Below are 15,342 nucleotides of genomic sequence, written 5' to 3' on the forward strand. Positions count from 1 at the left end.
TAATGAAAGCCAGTGAAACAAACTGGGACCTTACCTTTCTTTCAACTTTTGACAGTAAATACCTGGGCACAGGACTTCAAAGCAAACAGACACCCCTGACCCCCTTTTAATATTTAAGAATAAAAAGATGATGAGAAATAAGGACAAAAGCCAAGGAGAGGAGGGTTCAGTCCACAGCAATGCATCGAGGTATGACCTATCAACTTTCTTTTTTTTTTTTTTTTGTAAAACCTGTGAATACCCTGTTTACTTTGACAGCCTTGGGTTACTGTCAGTGCTTAATAGAAAACATTTTACTGATTTTGCTTCCTTTTTAAGGAATGACCTTGAGATTGTTAGCATGCCACACCCTAATTTTTTTTGGTAGCAATTTCTGAAACTTGTGTTGTGACTTAAGGGCCCATGTCCTAGGCAAAAGGTACTGTACCTTTATTCAGGGCAGCCCTTGCCCCTGTATGATGTTTTTCCAGCTTTTGAATTTCAGTTTTTAGGTTTTTTGTGCTGTGAAAAATGACCTTGTCGGTTTAGCCATTGCTGCATTGCACCATTTTACATACAAGGCAAATTTTTCTTTGAAGAATCTCAGAAGTCTAAACTTTAACTGAGGGCCATACAGAAGCCTGGTGTAGTAGTAAATTATAGTAAATAGGCACAAGAAAAAGTTACATGAATGAAAAAAAGCTTATTTTAAAATATAAACTGGAAAGTGCCTGTTTGTCGGATACCTCTTACTTCAAATTTTATTTGAGCTTGTAGAACTTTGATTCTGTGGAGGTATTTTAGAATATTTTTATACAATTTAACCAGACTTTGTCCTGCTGGTGATGGCATTTTGTATCATAAAATATACACTGGGACTGTTAACAAGAGGCACCAAATGATTTGCCTGTTTTGTTTAACGTATTTTTGCTCAGAGTATTTTTATTTACTTTTGCCAAGTAATGAGATTATTTACAGATTTTTAGAAACTTAATCTTTATGTGGGAAAAGTATGAAATACTGAAAATGTTTGTGTGCTGGGAATGCAGAAGTACAATTACCAAATAGCTAATTTTGTATTTAAAAGGTCGACTCTTCCAAAAATTGGAAATTAAACTATGCATTTTTGGTTTATGGTTTGTAAATGTTACTGAGTTTTGCATTTTGTTAATTTCAGTTGGATCTTGGTTTGTTTCTTTTTCTCTGGTGTTGTCTGCCTGCATTTTTAACCGACATTAATAAAAAAGAACTCTGAACTGTCTGTTGTATCACATGTGCTCTATGTGATGTTCAGGTGTTTGAATAGTATTTCTGATGTCCAGTATTTAACCTTCCTTAAGCAAACGAACTTGAAATACTGTGGCAATATATTTATTGTTAAATTGCTGTAACCTTCTAGTATAAACTTGGATGGTATTCTGGGTGTTTTAAAAATGCAGTCAAATTTTAAATTCTAAAATAAATGTGGGTAAGATGGTTTAATTTGAAATTATTAATAACTAAATTAGCCTCAGGGATTGTTGAAGCACTTAAACAGAGCTTTTCTAATAATGCAGTTTAAAAACACATCAGATTTTCATACTGTGCTTTCTTTACTGTAAATGCTGCACACAAAATATTATGTAAAAAGTCACCATTTATAAAAATTATTTTACATAGTATATAAATTTTAATGCTTTTTTGGAGATTATCAACAAGAGCAGCAATAGACATAATTTGTTGAGGAAATTGAAAGTATTTTACCAGTGTTGGAAAGGAATAAGAGCTAAAATCTGAGCCATGTAGCAGGAGTCCCACAGGGGTTTTGTCCTTAGGGGTATGAGATTTGCATAGTGTCTGTGCTTTTGGGGTTTTCATTGAAAGGTTATTTATCATAATTGATCTATTTACATTTAACACCTGTTGTGTGAGGTTACCCTTCTCCCTCTTCACATCTTTTTTTTTTTCTCTAAATTAACCTGCTCTGTGTGACACCAACACACCTGAAGTGTGGGAACAATTGAGCACAGGATATTTGCAAGTGAACCCTGTTGAGCTTATTTGTGAGGTGTGAGTCAGCTCAATGTCATAAAATGTGCTTTACTTCCTGAGGTTGACCTGAAGTAGGGGAAATGATTTCTAGGAAGTAAAGCCACCACTTTGCTGTATTGTAACCCCGAAATGCACCGGTGTCTGCACTTCACATGCTGCTGAGACCAGCTTGGCATCCATGGAAGTACCTGCACAGTCCTGGTGGGAGCCCTGGCTGGAGGAGGAGGTGGATGTAGCCAGTGCCATTCACCTGGGCTGGAGAAGGGTGTTAAAAGAGTGCCAGAAAATACAGTTCTTGCACACCACTGTAGTGCCCTAACTGAGGAATTGACTCCTTCTTTTCCAGTTCTAAGGGAATTACAAAGGCCTGTGTGGGATAAACAAAAATGCCTGAGAATTGTCCCAAAGCAGATGGATTTATTCCTGGGGAGAGAGATGGTGTTAACTCTTTACAGTTTGTAAGCTGGGGCTTGTACTCCTGCCTTTCCAGGTGCTCAGCAACACCTGTCCTTTGTGCTTTGACAGTAAATAGAACTTGGAGCTGAGTGATTTCCTGCAACTTTGCCCAAAGTGAAAGTTGTTTTGGGTCTGCTGCAGTTCCTGCTGACCCTCACCTGTGTGCCTGGGATTTGCATAAGTGATTGAACACAATCTGCTGTATTTTCTAACATCTTCTGTGCTACGTGTCTGAAGGGCAGGTAGTGTGAAGGTACATCACCCATGGTCGGCCCTCATGGGAAGTGCAGAGCCAGAGGCAGGCTGGGGCCCCCCTGAAGCCCAGCAGTGAGTTTTGCAGGGATAGCAAGTAACAGGCATGGGATACGTAGTTTTCCTTTCCCTTGGCCTGTATCTGTTGCAGTTTCTCTCCCACCTCTGAAATACCCAGCGTGGGAACGGTTTGAGCTGCAGGCCCTGCAGGGCTGGGCCAGCCCTTCTGTCTGTGTCCAGCTCTGGGCTTCTCTAGCATGAAAACATCTCTTTTTTTTGGGAAAAATAGGATGCGGTGGGCTAGCTCCCAGGCCGTTTTCTGTGCAGAGCTGGAGCTCAGCGGCCTGAAATGGCGTGTTTTTGCTCAGCAGCCACCTCCCAGCGCAGGGCTTTGCGCAGCACAACACCCTCGCCTGACGTGGCAGCCATTTTATGGAGATGTCGGTGCACACGAACCAGCGTTTGGCGGAGGGGGGGAGAGGAGGGAAACGGTCGCGTTAAGCACAAACTGCCCCGGTGCGTGGCGCTGGGAGCAGGGGGCAGCCCGTTGTGGCTGGGGCAGCGGCGGGGCCGTGGCGGGCGGCTCGGGCGGCGGCGGCGGCCGGCGCTGTCACAAAATGGCTGTTCTTTGTGCCGCGCTGCTCGGGCGCCGCGGGAAGCGGCCGCGGGGTTCAAAGGCCGCCCTTTTGGTNNNGCGCCGCGCGGGCCCCCGGGAGCGGCGCGCGCCCGCCGCGGCCTCCCCCCGCTTCCGCTCCGCTCCGGGCGTGGGCTCCGCTTGCATTTTGAGGGCTTTTCATTTTAATACTGCAAGCTATTTTGAGCAGTCACTTGAAAAGAAGCAGGGCTATTTTTTGCTGCGGATTTTTTATTTGCCTTTTTTTTTTTTTTACTCTCTTTTTTTAAACTTCAAAAGGAGTGGTAGAATGCCGTAGTATTCCCAGAACATCTGTCTTTTTTTTTCCCTTTTTTTATTTTTTTAAGGAGAGGTACAGCTTTCAGTATCCTTAAATCACCAAAATTCACGGTTTGCTTTCAGTGTGCATTTTGCAACTGATTTTCTTTCAGCTGAGTAGAAACACTGAACACATTTGTTAAAATGCCTCAAACTGTGGGTTTCAAGTTTTTATCCGGGGGTGATGAGTTATTTTTTAGCTGTTGTGGCCATGTGCATGTGTCGAGGCTTTCAGTTTCATTTGCACCGCCGCATTCTTCAACAAGGATTTTTTTTCTTTCTCCCTTTTTAAGCTTTAACCCTTTGTGAAACTGTCCAGAGCCTTTTTTGAAAAGGAAAAATGCTTGATCAGTGCGGGACACAAAAGGAATAATGTACAAGGAATGCATATGAATCGTGATGTAATCTGTGTGCAGCACAAAGGAGATTGTTCCTGTTTTGCTTTGTTACTTCTGTTTCACATTACCCTCGTGAAGGAAGTGTCTCATCTAATTACGCATGCACAATCCTGAGGCTTTCAACTCCTGTTCCCTGTTTTGTGATTGCTGCCAGAGATGGATACAATATATACAGTGCTATAAAAAAAGCTCACCAACTGCAAGAAGCTACATTTAGCTGTAATTCATTGTCTTCTGGATTGTTCTTTTTTTTAGTTAAACATCTTAAGCTAATTAATGAAATTGCACAGATTCTCTAAAATGCTTGACTTTTGCTGAATAAAAACTGGAAAATGGGAATGAAGAGCTCACCTGGGTAACTGTGTAACCCAGTTTCTGTGGCACAGCCGGGGCTGGGCCGTTGCCATGGCTGAGTGCACGTGTGTGCAGGCATGTTCCCAGCTCCATGAGTGCCTCCAGCCGAGGGAAGGTGACTGGAGCCTGTTCCCCTTTCTGCCGGGTTGATGTTTCACCTGCCGCGCTCTGAGGGCAGCAGTTGCCCTTATCTGCACCTTCCCCCACTTCCTCCAGCGCTGGAGCCGAGCTGGGGCTCGGTGGCGGCGTTTCCGAGAACGCGGATCCCGGGAGCAGCGCTGGGGCTGCCATAACCACACTTCTGTGTTCAAACAAACGCTTCCACTGCCAGCTTTGGCAGGGCCAGCAAGGCACCGATCTTTCATTTCAATCTCCCTAACTCGCTATAGGAATAAACCAATTCCTGTCTTTGTTTGGGTGTTTCACCCCTCAGAAAGTTGCTCATAGCACTGGCAGGTTACTGAGCTGCCAGACTTGTCTCTGAGGAGATTTTATACTATACTTATGGGACATCTATTAATTCAGGTTTATCAGTGCTGGTGTTGAGGAGCAGATGAGAGTACCTGAGACAGCAAGCAGGAGTCTAGAGACTGAGCTGAAGCTTCCACTTCCATGGGCTTGGCTGCTTTTGAACTCGAGACAGCCCAAGTAAACCTGCTTTGGGTAGGTTGGCAGCTTACGTTGTCATTGCATCTCCTGGTACATTACCTGGAGCTGTGTGTATCCACTGCATCTTGTTTCAGGTTGCACACGACAGTCCCAGCAGGAATTGCAATGTTAAATTAGGCTAAGTTCTGGAGATGGAAAAGGCTTCTAAATCTCTCTTCTCTCCTTGCCCCTAGCTGAAATCCAGCTCAGGAAGGAGCTGATAATGGCTGGAGAAAGCTTCTGTTCTGCTTTATCTCTCCTCTCCTTCAAGGAAAATAAATACAAACAGCACAGCACTGGGGGAGGGGATGGCCTGGATTACCATAATTAGATAGAAGCAGCCTTCCAGCAAAGGATGTGCTGTTCTACTGACATGGTGTCTTACATCAATCTTTCTGGTGTGCTTTTATTAAAACACGTGTGCTGAAATGCCATGTGAAGATGCTCTTTCAGTAGGTGCTGGTGTGTATGTAAAGCCCACCTTCACATCCTGTAGAGGAGACTGAAATGAAAGAAAAAAAGCCCAGAGAAGAAGTTTACCCCTAGTGACTTGCAGTGAAGCTTTTGTGAGTCTGTCACACTGTTAGTGCCTCATTTTCTTAGGGAGTATCTTTTGGATATAATGAGACAAATGTTGCTGATTCTTTCCAAATGTGCAGCAGCTCATTTTACATTACAGCTTGTGTAGCACTGCTGCTAAATTATAATTTTCAATCTTCACCTTCCTTTATATTTACCTGTGGGCTGAGATAACCTACTCTGTAATACATGTGCTTTTTTTACCTTGACTAATAAGGGTTAAAAATTAAAACGTTTTTAACAGTGATCTCAGATTCCTTTCTGGTATTGTGCTGGAAGTGCTGGCATGGCGTTTGATCTTGGCAGGGCTCAGTTCTGTGTCTGCCAAGCTCCACAGACGGGATGGGATGCTTAACACTTCATTGCTCACCAACCTTTACCCCAGCTATGAACAAGGGTGTTGCAATGTCAAGAATCCACTGACTCCAGAACACCCGACTCCTTAGGAAAAAGCCATGTTGCAACTATTTACGTTTCTTGCAAGTGTTATTGTTAGGTATAGATGACTTAATAGAATTGCTAATACGTTAATTATAGGAGTCGTTTGCATCCCTCTCATGGGGAGGAATCTCTGTACTTCAGAGTTGTCACCAGTTGAGATTTGAATGCCATGTGCTGTCTGCAAAACTTAGTCTTACTGACGAGCCTTGGTTAAAAACAGCTTTTAAGAGTCACTTGGAATAACCCCCTCAGGCCAGATCAGGCTCCCTTTTTCTGAACTGCGGGTCACCTGGAACCATGAAGGAATTTCTGCACCATCATGTTCCTGTTAATGGGGTTTGGTTCCTAAATTTCCATATACACTCCATGTCTTTAATCTGATAGGTTTTAAAGGAAGCTTACAAATTTCAAGGGAGAAAAAGCACCCGCTTTTTCTGTACTAATTGTGTGTGCACACTCCAGGCCCCTCGTGCATCCACGTGTCCTTTGCCGATGGGATGCGCCTGTGTGCAGAGTCCCCTTTGTGCTGCCACTGAGCTCAGCCTGGCTGTTCCCGGCGGGACGAGGAGCAGCGGTGGCAGGAAGGGACAGGGACAAGGGAAGGGCGGAGGGCACAGGGACAGCCCTGCCCGCTGTCTGAGGAAGGCTCTTCTCTTTGGCTGGGCGTGAGGACGAGCTGGGAGCTGCCAGGAGCCAGCCGGGGTCCGCCCGCTGATGCGGGATGTGGAGCCCGGAAATGCTTGGGAAATGCTTGGGAAATGCTTGGCTGCCTCCCGGAGAGGGAGAGATGGGCCCATTCAAACCCTGAGAACTGCAATTGTTCTCCCCTTTCTGTGCAGGGAAAGGGAAGGATGCTGCCTTGGAGATTATCAATGGTGCTCCTTAATCAACCAGACAGGTTTTGACTCCTTTTGTCCCTCTGCTGGTGTGGTTTTTTTTTCTTTTTTTTTCTCTGTCCCCACTAAACATCCCAAGCATTTTCAGCCTCTGACTTAAAGATCAGAGGGCGAGAGAGCCAGCTCTCCCCATCATGAAAGAATTGCTCTTTTTGCTTGCTTGTGCAAACACAACATAGTGTCTTCCTAGTGGAGGAAAAAACCCCGCCAGCTTTTGGAAAGTCTATAATTCAGGATAGCCCAATGTGCTTTGTGACCTGCAGCAGAGCAGTGAGGGATATATTTAGCTCTGCCTTTGGTATTTGGGAGTCCTGTGCTGGGTTAAGTAGTAGTGGCCAGAATAGGCTGGAAAGCCTCACAGCCTAGTTCAGGTGGATATTTTGGATAGATACCTCTTGGGTGCATAATCCCTCAGCTGGTACAGCAGCACCATGGCCCAGCTGTGCCTATTGCTGTGTAAATGTAATTAACACCCAACCCTGCAAGCCAAGTTTGCAGGCACAGAAGTGTGGATTCTCCACGAGAACTTCTCACCTACATATTTAAGGGGAAAAAAAAATAAAAAGAAGTTGCTGATCATAAAATGAGTTTAGGGAGATATTTTTATGCTGCTTTGAAAAAACTTGTTGGTAATCTGGAAGGGCCAGCCCTATCACTGTGGGAGTTTGTTGTTCCCCTTTAAAGCTTGCCCAGATTTGGACAAATCATACTTTGAGTATTCAAAGTTGTTTGAGACTCACTCGTAAACAGTGTGAGGAGCCTGGTTGTGTTTAGGATATTCTAGTTTAAGTTCCTGCTTGGAGACAGATCAATGTGTAAAAGCACCATGCATAGGTATGGAGAGTAGAGGAGCAGGAGTATTTTTTCTTCTTTCCCTTCCCCCCATTTCTACTTTTCCCTGCAGAAAATAAAAAACTGGGAAAAACTCTTTCAACAAATGACCCTTCTCAAGGCTTCTCACTCAGAAAATCTTTGCCTTGGGAGACAAGCAAGCACCAATCACTTTTTAGTAGACTTTCAGACTAAAATCAAGGGAACTGAAAAAGCTAGGAATGAATTTATTTATATTCAGTGTCACAATCTGTCCTTTGCTTGGCTCTCCTGCATACTCCATGTGCCGTGTCTGTATGGCCTTGTCTATGATTACTGTGGTATTTGCTCAGTCCTCTGTGGTACCCATGTTATCTTCTCTTTATCTACTGATCTATAACTAGAACGCATCTTGTGTTCCTCTCCCTGGCTTGTTTAGCCTAAAGGTTAAATTTAGTTTAGTGCCTTTTTACAGCTACCCTGTGACTTGAGTGCACATATCAACATTCATGTGCTTGTTTGTATTTGCAATATATGTAGCCATTTCATATATGTTTATATAGAAACATAGAATGGTTTGGGTTGGAAGAGACCTCAAAGATCATCTCATTCCAATCTCCCTGCCACGGGCAGGGACACCTTCCCCTAGACCAGGTTGCTCAGAGCCCCATCCAACCTGCCTCAAATGCTTCCAGGGAAGGGGGCATTGTCTGGGCAACCTGCTCCAGTGCCTCAGCACAGTTAAGGAAGTTTTTCCTAATATTTAATCTAAACCTACTTCCTTTCAGTTTGAAGCCATTCCCCTGTGTCCTGTCACTATATACTCTTGTACGTAGTTTCTCTTCATAATAGGGAACATCATATTATAGATCAGATATTCAAAGGAAATGTTTAATACCATCCAGTCCTCATCTCAGCCAATGTGTTTGCCCTTTCTGTAGTTTGTCACCATGCTTTTGTGTCCCACAGTTTGTACAGGTCCCTTTAGGAAGACAGACCTGTTTAAATAGTTTTAAGTCCGTGGCCTGCATTGGCCTTGCTGCTCTGTGCTTTGGAGTAAATCTCAGGTTGGTTCTGCTGGTGGATGGGAGTGGCTTGGAGCAGCTGGCAGCCTGAGCTGAAGCGCTGTGGGGGCCCAGGAGCTCCTCTCAGGTAGAGCTGGCTCTGCCAGACACCCTTGGGCTGACCCAGCAGCTCCTCCAGCCCTGGGCTGCTCAGGATCTAAGAGATTGGAGAAGACCCCTGAGATAATTGAGTCCAAACTATTTTTGCATTGTCCACTCTGCAACTCTCCTGCACTACCAAGTGCAGTTTATTTCCACTGCTCCTGTTACTGCAAAGGCTCGGTCCTGCCTGGGCTTAAGCCAGCGGTGACCTGCTCTTTCTCTGGGCTCTCCAGGTGTGTCACCAGGAAGCCCAGCACATCCAGCCAGTGCCGGGAACACGGGCTGCAGGGGGAGCAGGGATGGCAGCGGGGAGGGGCTGTGTCCCAGCCACCTGCCCGGGGCATTCTGCTGTCAGTGAGCCACTGATGTGCACCTGGGTGTCACTTACCCACAGCACTGGTGACGCTGTGGCCAGCAATGCACAGGAGTTAAAAATAACGGCTCCTGCTGTCACCCAGCCCCTGATGTTACCCAGCCCTGCCATGATCTGCCAAGGTCCTTCTCCAGCCTTCGCAGGGTGGTTTTGCTGGTGCCGAATCCCTGCAGAGCCCAGTGGAATGTTGCTGTTGGGATTCAAACTTGTTTAGATTCAAAACATTCACAACAGTTCTTAAAGCTGGGAGGAGCTTTGCTTGTGGGAGGGTCTTGGGCTATTAATCCTCCTTTATTCCCCTGTCTGAATTCAAGTTCTGTCCCTCAAAAGCCACATTTTAAACACTGGGGCAGAATGGTCCCAGTTAGAGCCATGCCCCACTCAGTTCTTGGTTTCACAAATGTGTATTGGGGTCATTTTTTCAGCTGTCTGACACCTTCTGGAAGCATATCTACTGTTTCTTCTTACTGAGAATGTACAAAATTATTTGCTGTTTGCAAAGATGATCCCCTATAAAAGGAAGTCATGTGAAATACTAAATGCAAAATCTGGAGGCTTCAGGGATGTGGTAATAGCCTTTTAAACTCAGATGCCTCACTATAAAGGGTCTTATCGCTGCCTTTCAGCTACTTATTTCTTGGAAGGATCATGTTCTTCTTGGTAAGGAATGATTTAGTTTTGCTCCCTTTCAAGTCAGGAGCAGGCTCTTAATTAAACCAGACTTAGAGCCTGAAGTATTTCTCAGAAACCAGAGGAATGTATTTGGCTGAATCTTTGCAGATTTCAACTTTTTTTAAGAGTTTCTCACTTCAAGGAAATTACCAATGGTCCATCTGTTGCTTTCTTTGATGTTCATGGGTGTTTTTGGAGGAGGGTGCTCTGGTTGAATTGTGATTTTTGTGACAATTAATTATAGCTTATTTCTCACTTTTACTTTAATTGAAAGTAGGTCTTGTTTGGATGCTAACTCAGGGGCATTAAACCAGGACAATTTCCAAAAATAACTTCTGAAAAGAGGACTTAAGTCTCCAGGAATATACAGCGTTAGGCCTGATTTGACATCTAGCGTTGCTGATACATTATATTATGTTGGCAGGTAGAAATGCTTCCTGATTGTCCCAGTGACAGTTAGAAAGGATTCTTTTATGAAAACAGGCCTTTCAGTTATTTTATCTCATCAACACAGAAAAGAAGATAAACACATATTTTGCCTCAATAACAGGTTGTTCCTTAATAAAAAAAAATAAAAAAAAAAAACTGCAACAGCCTTCAAAAGGACATAACCACTTCTCATGTGTGTTTCTTTCCTTAGTAGGGGAAGCAGGTGTGCAGGCAAATATCTGCACATACAGATGTGTATGCCACCAGAGAACTCTCCCTCTTTTCAGATGACACAGTTCACAGCCTGAAAAAAAGAATTACAGTGTTCAGACAATGTTGTGGATAAAGCACATGAATTATGGCTCTTGATGTGCAGAGAGCCTGTGTCCCTGTGTCCTTGAAATAAAGCTTAAGGCTTTGAGGAACAAAGAGCTCCAGAGCGAGAGGAGAACACTAATTACTGTTCTGCCTCTAAACAAATACTGTCAGAGCTGTCTGGCCTCAGTCTTGCCTGGGCTGTTAAAATTCCTTCCAGCTATTGCTCAGAAATCTGATTGAAGGAAAAACTGTCTTCCTCTTTTGTGCGTCCCTGTGGGACACGGGACCAACATGCCTCAAGCAGAGCCTGATGTTGCCACTTATGTTGTGACAGCAGAGGTTCGGATGCCTCCAGATCCCGTTCCTTTGTGGAGCCCAGTGGGATGGTGTCCTGCTGAGCCCTGCCCATGGACACCATCTGTCCCCAGAGCTGCTGGAGTGCCATTCCCAGGAGCAGTGTGGCACCGCCATGGGTTATGGCCATGCCACCACCACAGGTCATCTATGTGGCACCACCACGGGCAATGGTGGACAAGGTGGGAGAACTGTTCTAGAGCCCCCAGAACAAGGGCTGTAGTGGGACACTGTGCCTTTGGTTCTCGTGGATAACCTCCACCCATGGACAGGCAGGAGGGACTGGGCAGCCTAGGATGGCCGTGGTTCAATTTCATTTCCAGCCCTGCTTGTAGGACACAATGGGATAACCCTGCTCTCTCAAACCCAGGCTGGGATGGTGAAATAGCAGCCATCCGCTCCTTGCGGAAGGGGCTTCGTTTGTGTCCCCTCAGGCTCGGAGGGTCACGGTCCCCACGGTTCCCCTTCCCGGGGGAGTACCAGGGATCCATCCCAGGGATCCATCCCAGGGATCCATCCCGGCATCCATCCCAGGGATCGGGCTCAGCCCCGCGGTCGCAAGATGGCGGCGGAGGGGCGGCCGCGAAATGGCGGCGGCGGCGCCTGAGGGCGCGCGGGTGCTGCCCCCTGCCCGCTCCCCGGCCCTCAGCCGCGGATCCAGGGATTTGTCCCGGATCGGGAGCGGGACGGGCCGCGGCTGCCTCCGGGCATCCCCCGAGGGTAACCCCTGCGGAGTCGGATGGAAATGTACACGTGCATATGCTTTCTTTGTTTGGTTTTTTTTTGTTTTGTTTTGGTTTGGTTTGTTTTTTTTTGTTTGGTTGTGGTTTTTTTTATTATTATTTCTCCCTTGAATTGTGAAATCTGAGCAAAGCCTTTCATGTACTTTGTCGCTTTTGTACAAAAGTAGAAAAAAAATAAAAAAATCCCTTTAATACCGCTGCAAAGTTTTTCTGACTCTTCTTTCGTAGTGTTGTACCTAGGTGAATCCTTAAGTATGACAAGCGCATCCGGCTGCCAGTGGAAAGCTGACTGGGAAAGGGGGTGCTCCCTGTTCCAAAAGTCTGGGGCATCGTCACTGTGTTTTTGTTTGTGGCAGTGGGGTTTGAATGCTGCCTTGCCAGTGCATGTGTGTTAAGGTGTACTGAGATTTCAGTTCACTTTTTTGGCTCTTAAAATAAAAAATATATATGTTGGGAGTGATTGGGCAAAGGTGTTTGAATGTTTTTGGCCACCTAAAATAGGTTTGGCCTCTCATTGTTTTGCTGAGGAGCCTTTATTTAAGGGAATACTCAGTGTTAACCCATTTTTATATAAAATACTAAAAAAAAAAAAAAAAAAAGAGGGGAACTACACCTACTTAGTGTTCTGCTCTCGCATTATTGGCTTGAGAAATGCAGTGCACAGCACTGGTGTAATCCTTTAAAGAGGAGCTGCCCCAACCACAACCCCATATAAGCTTCTTCCTTTTTCCCTGTTGCTGAATTAATTCTTTTCACAAAAACATTCTATTTAACATCATTCATGGTGTTATGGGTATAATGTTTTTTATACTGGCCTCTTCCAGAAAGCAGATATCAGGTTTATTCTGAACCACTGGCTACACTGGGATGTAGTGGAGAGCCGTGCTGGAACAGCTACTCGTGTTTAATGTAACAGGATGGTCTCTGGATGCTGCAGCCCCACTGTGCCTGACTGCCTTGCTCCAAGACACCCAGATCCTCCCAGTAGAACCTGTGCTGCTGGTGCTGCTAATGCTTCTCTTCACCTACCACCACTGCTTTTGTTCCGGTGATGAGCAGGGATTTTTGGGGCTGCATTTTCTCCAGTGTTCTGGGAAGGAATTGCCTCTGCTGCAGAATGCCAGTGTGGGGTGTAGGGTCCACACTTGTGTTCAGGTTTTTCCAAACCTGTTGTTGTGGCTCAGATGTGTCTCAGGTTTGCTCCCTGCGTATTTCACAGCTGTGTCAGTGCAGTTCAAATGTAACCTCTTCTTTCTCTACCATTAGTCACTCGGCATCCGAAGAAGCCTCTGGCTCTGACTCTGCAAGCCAGTCTGAAAGTGAGCAGGGCAGCGAGTCAAACAGCAGCTCCGAGTCCTCTGAGAGTCAGTCTGAATCCGAAAGTGAATCAACGGGTTCCAAATCCCAGCAGACCCCTCCTGAAACCAAAGAAAAGCCAGCCTCTAAGAAGGAAAGGATAGCAGATGTTAAAAAGGTATTACCCCTGCTGCTCTGCACGGACACGTTACTCCTGCAGCCACCACGGAAGGTCAGACGGCAGGACCTCAGTGAAGCTGTGCCCAGCGTCCTGGCCACTTGGCACATGGACCAAACAGCCTCTGACCTCCAGTGTCCCCAGGGGCTGTTTGGTCTGTGTGCTGGAGCCCTGCTGCTGTCACCCTTGAGAGCAGGAGCTGCCGTGTTTGTGGAACAACCCCTGGGGCACCAAGTAGATGGTGACAGGGCTGACTGGTGCGAGTGAGGGACAGGTGCCTGTCATCAGTATGTGATCCTGTCATTTCATCCTCTCTCTCTGTCTTTCCTCTGCGCTATCCTGTCTCTCCTCAGAAGCAGTAAAGCCTCCCCATGTGATAAATACTCAGAAAGAAGGTTTGAAGTTTGTCTAGGGTTTGAAGTTGAAACTGCTTTGGGTTTTTTTACATCACTGTTCCTCTCAAAAAAGCATAGGAAAAACAAAAAAAAAGAACTTCCATTATTTATTAAGTCCAGAACAGGACAGTGCTTCTTTGTTGTGGTTTTTTTTTCCCCCTGCACCTTCCCAGCTCCTCCCTAGCAATACCCCTCAGATAGTCGGGTTTTCTCTTCACTTGCTGTCCAGCAGGAAAGGGGACTGTGGGTGTTACTGCTCATGGTATCCCTCTGCACACCCCAGGGCAGAAGCTGCACCTCAGGTACCTGCTTTACCTGAGGGATGGAGGCACCTGACTAACACAGGGCAGCGTGAGGTGAGAAAGAGGAACCCAAATACCATTTGGGGACAGGAGCTCAGTGAACTGAGTTCCCTTGGAAGGAGAAAATTGTGGTTAGGTCAGCTTGTTTGTTTGTTTGTTTGCTTTTTTGTGGTGTGTAACCGTCCTGTTGTTCTTAGGCGTGTGTTGCACTGGGCACAGCTTCTCCTGAGAGTGAGTTTTATGGAGAAAGGTGCTATGTATCTAAAGGATAAGGAGGAAGGAGAGTGCTTCCAGCCTGTGCTCCCTACGGACCTGCCAGGAAGAAGTAAAGGATTTTCTTACCACCTTCTCCCTCCCACAAAGCTCCAGGCTGCTGGCTAAATCCTCCAGTGTTTGGACTGGCAAGGGAGGATGACTTTATAAGGCAGTTGTGGTAACACCACATTAAAATCTGGATTATTGTTGATAAATGGGCATCAAAGGAAGTCTTCTCTCCCTCTGAAGAATTCTAAGAGCATGTCCTTAACAATAAACGTTAACATTATCCTGTAAGGAAGTGCATCCATACACAGGGTGATAATTAGCATGGGTGAAACATGAAAAGGTCAGGACACCCTCTAATAAGAAAGCCTCTCCCTTCCTTAATTTCTCTGTTAATGGGTGTCTTCCTTAGCTAGGTCCAACCTAGGCATGTTGATACATCTTCCCTTTGAATAACAAATGTAATTAATTATTACTGTTTATTTGGTATTTGTCTAGATACACCCATGAAGGCGAGGTTAATCTGTGTTAGGTGCTATTAAGATTTGTCATGGAAGTTGCTCCCACATTCAAAACCCATGCCGTTTAATAGATAAAAAGATAAGTTCTTCAGGTGGTTTGGGAAGGGAGCATTAAATTTGAGGGTTCATTCTTTCATGAGAATGTACCTCAGTCCTTGCATGCCCAATAGATACACAATGTCACAGTCTGTCCCTTATCCCATTACTCCTTTAACAGAGGCAGAAGAATTGCTGGGCTGCAGGCTCGTATCCATCACACTCTCAATCCCATCACTGCTGCATCTGGCAGGGTAGTTTGATTTCCTTTTCCTGCCAGTGGCTTGCAGAGATATTTGAGGATTGGAGAGAGAGAATCAGAAGGAAATGAATAGATGTAGAGAACTGCTGAGGGAGAGAGGAATTGCTCGTGTAGGAATTTGAAGGGCATGGTGGTGGTTTGTGTCTGCCCTGTAACTCTTGTGTCCTATGTCACCAACACAGCTCTGCATTCATCCCCCTCAGGGCATCCATTTTTGTGTCCCCTTCTCCTGCCCATCCA

General features: G+C 45.6%; 1 protein-coding gene across 7 annotated transcripts in view; it reads left to right on the forward strand.

The window, feature by feature from the left end:
* Positions 1 to 15,342, forward strand: part of CHD2 (chromodomain helicase DNA binding protein 2) — an 83,849-nt gene that overhangs the window by 30,909 nt on the left and 37,598 nt on the right. For all 7 annotated transcript variants that reach the window (XM_039723080.1, XM_039723079.1, XM_039723081.1 and 4 more), the window contains 2 exons: positions 56 to 189; positions 13,118 to 13,325. In XM_039723080.1, coding sequence (XP_039579014.1) covers positions 128 to 189; positions 13,118 to 13,325 — 270 coding nt within the window. In that variant the 5' untranslated portion in view covers positions 56 to 127. The remainder of the gene's footprint in view (positions 1 to 55; positions 190 to 13,117; positions 13,326 to 15,342) is intronic.

This window comes from Passer montanus, unplaced genomic scaffold (genome assembly GCF_014805655.1).
Source record: "Passer montanus isolate IOZ18808 unplaced genomic scaffold, ASM1480565v1 scaffold5, whole genome shotgun sequence".
Lineage (NCBI taxonomy): Eukaryota > Metazoa > Chordata > Aves > Passeriformes > Passeridae > Passer > Passer montanus.